Below are 7,510 nucleotides of genomic sequence, written 5' to 3'. Positions count from 1 at the left end.
GGGATTAAAGGTTCTCACCTACAACATCATTGTACCTCTAGCCATCGGGAGACACTTGGAGGTAAAGTTGTTAGGATGATCCTTCTCTCATAGTCATGTCAAATTCTTTATCAAACTGTAATGGAGGAAGGTATATTTTCTAACTGTTATTATTTTATTACTGTAGATTATAAAAATTCTAAGATCCAATAATTAATATTCATGTAAAAATATTTAACAAAGATATAATTTAAAAATAAATCCATCTATTCTCAAAAGTTTTAAGTTTTGAACGATGTAAGCCGTACAAGATTCATTAATGTTGCTTATACTGATCCGTACCATACAAACAACACCAACAGGCAGCAGCACACCACAAATTAATCACCCACTGCGAAAAAGCAGAAGGAAAATACATCACGATGTTGTAACTTTTGAAAGCAGGTTTTCAATTAATCGATCAACATTGTCGTAATGATGGAAAGTTGTCTTGTTTAATCTTATTTTAGCAGGTGTGACCATGCAAGCACATTTTAATTGATTTTAACATGCTATATCCAACCACTTATGATAGAGCTGCACGTTGGCCAACCTAAGACAGACTCTTTAATTATGTTTGGCAGTTGGTGGTTGCGCATCTTGGTAACCACATTGAGAGAGAGAGAGAAAGAGAAAGTGTCCTCCAATTGTCATCTTATAAGGGATTGAAAGAGTCTCCCTTGCTCTCCCAAAATTTGTGACGAATGTACAGAAGATGAGTTACAGTGAAGGAGCTGTTTGGAAGAGGAAAGGAAAGGAGGAAATGGATCAGACCCACCGCCGGCGCCAGACCTCATCTCCCGATGGTCATGTCACAAACAAGAACAAGAAGACGGTTCATCACGAGAACTGTGAAAAACCGAATCGATACGCTCTAGTGTCGTTCTGGGAGGCTCCGGAGCACATGAAGGACAACGAGTTCATAATGCATTACTACAGAGCCAACTGGCCTCTCAAGGAAGCTTTCTTCAGCTTATTTCGTTGGCATAACGAAACCCTCAACGTTTGGACGTATGTCAAAGTTTCTCTATCTTCCAAAGCTTTAAAATTTGACGGGTTTGCTTGTTAATTTGAACTTTGTTTATTGCTTCTTCACTTTCTCATTTGCGATGTATTTGCAGGCATTTAATCGGATTTGTTTTGTTCTTGGATTGACTGTGGCGAATTTGATGGAAGTGCCTCAGGTTGCGGATCTTCTTGGCTTCTTTACCAGGTTGGTTGAAAATAATTTTGATCGAGTTTGGGAAAATTTTCTGAGGTGAAATTTAGATCGATTTTGCTTTTGTTTTGGTTTCTTTTTGAAGACTTAGTGAAGATTATATGAATAAGAAACCCTCGTCGCAAAAATAAGAAAGAATACAGTTTAGATAATGCTGCATTTTATTTTCCTGGAAAAAGTTCATAAAGATTGCGATTTTGGCTAAGTATCTAAATAGAATAATTGTATTTGAAGGTCTTACATTACACACCGCGTGACGTAATTTGATTTGAAAGATAAATTTTAAATAATGGTTCAACTGAATCTCTGATGGGAAGAATTGAAAAAAAAAAATGATCTTTGATGGGAATATACCTCACATATGCTGACAAACTAATAGGCTGATGACAGAACAGCCAGCTCTTAGAATAATCTCATGCACTGTGATGCCACTCTGTTAATTAATATCATATGTGTATGTATATTATGTATATGCACACACAATTACTTTGTTCTGAGTAAAGAGAGTAAGGAATGGGAGATCAGGGCCTGGGTTAATACCTTCTATGGATGTGACGATAGTAATATCTTAAACTTGTTGGGCAGTCTCTTAAGAGGGACCTAGACGATAGGGGCCAGAAGGGTTCTCTCAAAACTAGATCTATAACTTGATCTCAACACCACCATGAATAAAATGGTACTAAATCAATAGATAGAAATAATGAGCACGGTCCCATTAATCAATATATGATTGCCACCGATGACAGATTTGTCAGATCTTCTGTCACATATTACAATTCAGAAAACTTCCCAACTTATTCTTAATAATTTCCTGTAAGCAACCAATCCTAAATTTTATTTTTACTAAAAAGAAATCCTTGATTTTGTTTTCTAAGTATTAATTCTTAATGTAGATGGAACTGTATGGCTAATGTTAAGTGGAACTTCTGTTTTGGTCACTAGATTAGCTACACTGTGGTCCATAGAAGTTGGGTATATATTTATGTTATAAGGTTCTCTTGAGCTAGTCGTTGTCTGGCTATGGTATATACTCAAAACTGAATGAAATCTTAAGATGCCTTGATAATTCTCGATAAATTTTAACCAACTTATCATTATATTCATCGCACTCTTTTGATGTCAATTTCGCTTATGAGAAATGGAAGATTTGGTTATCAAGTAAAATACAAAAAACTGAGTAAGGACTAGCTTCATTTCATGTCAGTTTGCATCAATGATCCATACATCTCCTTAAGGTAGAACTTAATCCTTATATCAAGTTGAAATCGTTCGACCGTCATTCCCTTCATTATGTTCTTGCAGGTCTATACATATTAGTGCAGAAACAAATGTTTCTCATTATTTCAAAGATTTCATTGCAGTAAGTAATCTTATCATTAACCAGATCAAATCACTTGTTCCTGTCATTTTACCAAAAACATATCCCATTTTCTGTTCAGTTTGGTTGATTTGAGGAAAAAAAAGTAATATCAAACTCTTGCAGGATACTACAAAACTCATAGATTTGAAGCATGCAACATCTCGAGAAATGGATATTACCATGCATGAGATGGGCACAAGGTGGCCATTCTTTGTCTTCTTGAGTGGCTCTATGTTTTGCCTCCTCTCAAGCAGCATTTGCCACCTCTTTTCATGCCACTCTCACCCTTTAAGCCTCTTATTATTGCGAGTAGACTATGTTGGAATCACCATAATGATCATCACCTCCTTTTTCCCTCCAATCTACTACATGTTCCAGTGCGACCCTCACTGGCAATTTGTCTACCTTGGTGGTATCACAGCAATGGGGATCTTCACTATTGCCACAATGCTTTCACCCGCACTTTCAAGCAGCAAATACCGGGGATTTAGAGCCTTGTTATTCTCATCCATGGGGTTGTTTGGAATCATCCCTGCAATCCATGCAGTTTTTGTGAACTGGGGCAATCCCCAGCGCAACGCTACCCTAGCATATGAGGCAGCCATGGCCGTATCTTATCTGACAGGAGTATTGTTTTATGTTAGCCGGGTTCCAGAGAGATGGAAGCCAGGGTGGTTCGATTTGGCAGGACATAGCCATCAAATATTTCATGTTCTGGTGGTCATGGGTGCTTTAGCCCACTACGGTGCCTCGCTCCATGTACTAGATGCTCAACACACTATCACCTGTGGAAGGACGATTTAGTCTATGTTTTGTATTACCAGTAGGTTCAGTTTATGCCTTGAATATTCATTTAGATAGGGACGCTATTCATTAATTTCATTTGTTGGATTTAAGGTTTAGGTACTATTGTATAAGAGACTCCATCCAAAAGAAAGAAACCTAGAAAAGACTCACAGAAGGAAAGTGTAGCTGTGCCATGTAATTCCATTATGCCGATGAGAGGAGAGGTGTAAAACTTGTTTTCTTTTATTTGATTATTAATTTGTTGAATTTGTTATTTGTTACTTCATTTCTTGGTCTTTGTTTCAACATATCATATGAATGATGATGTTATACTGTCAGTAAATATCTTATTTCCTCCCCATCTCTAAATAAAATTATGAGCTGTATGAAATCAGATAGCTAGAAAATAGCTAAACAAAAGATAGAAAATTGGTTGAAAATCTGATGATGTCATAATCTAGAAGCTATAGGTTAGAACTTAAGAGGTAATGTAACGCCCCAATGGAAGGCCCAAACCACATGGCTATACTTTAAAAGAACTAGTCAATGATACAATTAGAATCCCATTGAAACTTATAAAGTGCAAAAACTTCTTTCCAAAGAATGTGAGATTTCATACACCACCTATCTTATCACTTATCAGAATGGGGTATCACAATCACCCCCACCCTATATTCCCGACGTCCTCGTCGGGCTAGTCCTTCGTAGATGACACAGCTCAAGCCCCGCATTTCTAGTACGGATAGGCTTTGATACCATTTGTAACACCTCAATAGAAGACTCAAACCACATGATCTATACTCTAAAAAGACTAATCAATGATATAATTAGAGTCTCATTATAACATTATAAAGAGCAAAAACTTCTCATTCCCAAGGAATGTGGGATCTCATATACCACCTACTCTTATCACTTATCAGAATGGGGTATCACAGGTAACCATCTCCCTAGGATTGATTCCAAATCCCTTTTTTGACAACAAGAACTTTACTAATTAAGCGAATTGACATGTTAAACTTATACTGAGAATAAATGGGGATTTCAGAATTTTCTGTTATTGCAACTTGAGAATATTGTTCTTCCTCGCCCTCTCTCAATTTAGAGCCTATATATGTAAATTTATGTCAGCTGTTCCCTCTGCTCTGTGCTCAGGATTCCTGTTTGTCTACTTGAGCTTCTACTTACTTAGAACAGAGTTTTACAATCACACACACATATCATGCATGTATTCCATGTATCAGTGTGGTCGGGGATGATAACAAGATATGTTATCAGCAAATGGGATGTGATTGTATGTTTTTGAGGGTTTAGGAATTTCAGAGTGAGTGGAGCCCTTGCCACGGCCCAATGCCCCTGTGATCATAATTGTAGAGGCGAGGGCTGAACTTGAATTTCAGTCTCACATTCATCCTCTACCCCAAAAAGACCAATGTGCTCGATCCATGTTACTTGCTCAAATTCGTTTGAGAAGCAGCTGCTCCTAAAAAGATTATCAAGAAACCTATATATTTATTGTCAGATACATGAAAAATGCATTGGAAACGGGTCATCTTGAAGAATATTTTCAAGTGGATCGTGTAAATTAAGTCCATCCTCCAAGTAATTAGCGTTTTATATTTTGCATCCTAAATTGCTAATATTGACATTTTGTATGTTTAAACTATTAAAAAGTTTAGAAGCTCTGCAGCTACAAATTTTTTTTACAAAAGTAAACTCACAAATTAATGTAGTTTCATGTGATATGGTAGATCAATTTTACAATATAATTAATTTTAAAATCTGACGTTTCATGTCAAATCACGTCAATTTATAAATTTACTTTTATGAAATTTTTTTGTATCTAAGGTATTTATTTAAAAAGCTATAATGTACATCCAGTAAGATATTTTTATAGGTAAAATCATATATATACATCCAGTAAAAAAATTCAAAGTTGCGTCACGTCACTTAACCTTTATCCATACTAATATCCAGTATATAAAGACAGTGCCAAGTTTTTTGATTGTCTGAACACTTATCATTTTTCAACTAACAAAAGTTTCACACTTTCCATTCCAAAACATTAAAATCGACATATTGCATATATACTTTCACTATTTTAAAAAAAAAAATTATTATGGGCACCTCCGGTAAAATTCAGACAATCAAAATTTTGTCACATTGTGGGTTAATGCAGAAACGATATTATAACTCGTTTGGATGATAAGATGAGATGAGATGAGATGATTTTAGAATGAATTGAATAAAATATTGTTAGAATATTATTTTTTAATATTATTATTGTTTAGAGATTTGAAAAAATTGATCGAATTGTTTATTATATTTTGTGTAGGAATTTGAGAAAGTTGTAATGATGAATTGAGATGAAATGAAACTATCTTTGTATCCAAACATGACCTAATTATTCCAGTCCAAAGGCTTGGCTTTCACAAGTTAATTGCTAAATGACTTTGAGGAGAAGCAACTAGGGGTGTAACCGATCCGGTCCGGTCCGGTTTTGAACAAAATTTAGGACCGAATCGGTATGTACCGATTTTACATTTTTCAAAACCGATTACACACCGATTACCCCCCTAAACCGATATTTTCAGTTTTACAGGTTTCCGGTCCGGTCCGATTTTCCAGTTTATATATGTAGTAACAAAAATAAACATCATAATAAAATTAAATATAACAATATAATTATTAATAACTAAATCAAAGGTGGAGTTTAATGCAGACAACCTGTCAAACTACTATATTTTGCTTCATTCTGTGTCAAAGACCAAGTACAACCATTCTTTTAACCATAAACATCCATCTGCTATAGTGGGTTTATATATGCTAGAATATATATATATATATATATATATTAATATTATAAGCTCCAATTAATTTCTTCATCCGATCCATATATAAAAGTCTCCTATCTTCATGCATATGTTAATTTCAAAGTAATTTTTTATATGTTATTATTCCTTATTTTATTTTTATTTATTTTTGTTGAGCTTCATAGTTTAAAACAATATGAGATGTTGTAATATGCAGATGCAGATGATAAAATCATTTTGGAACATACAAGAGAATAATGGGATTTTTGACTTAGCAGATGAATCGATGATAATGATATGCACATGCAGATGATAAAATCAGTTTAAAACAGATGATATGCAATGGAGTAAAGTCACTTGAAAGCTTTCATTCAACTCAGAATTTCAGATGCTTAATCAAACAAAACAAACAGAACTTTAGGCTAACGTGGTCCTTAGAAAAAAAAAAAACTAGGAAGTCCGCAACCCAAACATATCATTGCAGATTAAACAAACAGAGCTTCAGTGCTTCACTATTGAGTATTGACGTTAGACAAATAAAGATCCTCAAGAAAAATTATCGGCGAAGCAGAGAGACGTGAGAGAGGGGTTGCCGGCTGCGTGAGATGCTGAGAGAGTGAGGAAGAGAGGTGAGGCCGGGAACGTTGGATGCAGAGAGGCAGTGAGAGGGCAGAGATGGAGGTCATGAGTCGCAGAGAGGCGAAGAGTGAGGAAGAGAGGGGCTCTGACGGAGGGACTGGAGGATGCGACGGAGGCTATTAGCCTGTTACGTGTGGCGCAGTTCCTGGATGGGGGGATCTAGGGTTTCTAAGGGAAGGGGTGGGATACTGAAAGTCTGAAACTGGAAGTAAAACTCGGGGGGGGGGGGGGGGTGGGATTGGGGGGAACGAAATCTGAGGGTTTTTTTTTTGGGGGGTGGGAAACGGTGCCGTTTCTTAGAGTAATTTAATACCATATAATAATATATATATATATATATATAGTTGTATATATTTTGTTATAGTGATTTAACCTATTAAAAATAATTATTATAGACTTATAGTGATTTAATATAACTATATTAGTATAATATTAGTCAATAGTTATAGTGATTTAATATAGATTAGTATAAGTATAACTATAGTCTATCTTAGACTATTAGTATAGCTATATATTAATTATTTTTTTTTCATGGAAATAGATTTCATTTCATTCAATGAAATCGAAGTTACAATTGTGACTTATCAATACAGAAAAAAATCCATACTACAAGCCAACCTATGCATATGCTCTAGAGCACCCCCGAACACAAATTTCTTTGTGACGGATATTGTCTAA

The 7,510-nt window shown here is 35.4% G+C and overlaps 1 protein-coding gene across 1 annotated transcript; it reads left to right on the top strand.

Annotated features, from left to right (window-relative positions):
• Window positions 1-603: 603 nt before the first annotated feature.
• Window positions 604-3,650, top strand: LOC121250240 (heptahelical transmembrane protein 1-like). The gene is given in 5 exon segments (XM_041149284.1): window positions 604-1,029; window positions 1,140-1,162; window positions 1,165-1,231; window positions 2,540-2,597; window positions 2,721-3,650. Coding segments are annotated over 5 exon segments (1,125 nt in total). The 5' UTR covers window positions 604-733; the 3' UTR covers window positions 3,402-3,650.
• Window positions 3,651-7,510: the final 3,860 nt, after the last annotated feature.

The sequence above is a fragment of the Juglans microcarpa x Juglans regia genome, chromosome 2D (assembly GCF_004785595.1).
Source record: "Juglans microcarpa x Juglans regia isolate MS1-56 chromosome 2D, Jm3101_v1.0, whole genome shotgun sequence".
In the NCBI taxonomy this organism is placed as follows: Eukaryota; Viridiplantae; Streptophyta; class Magnoliopsida; order Fagales; family Juglandaceae; genus Juglans; species Juglans microcarpa x Juglans regia.
The sequence above is the reverse complement of the archived record's forward strand: the minus strand, read 5'-3'. Positions and strand labels throughout refer to the sequence as shown.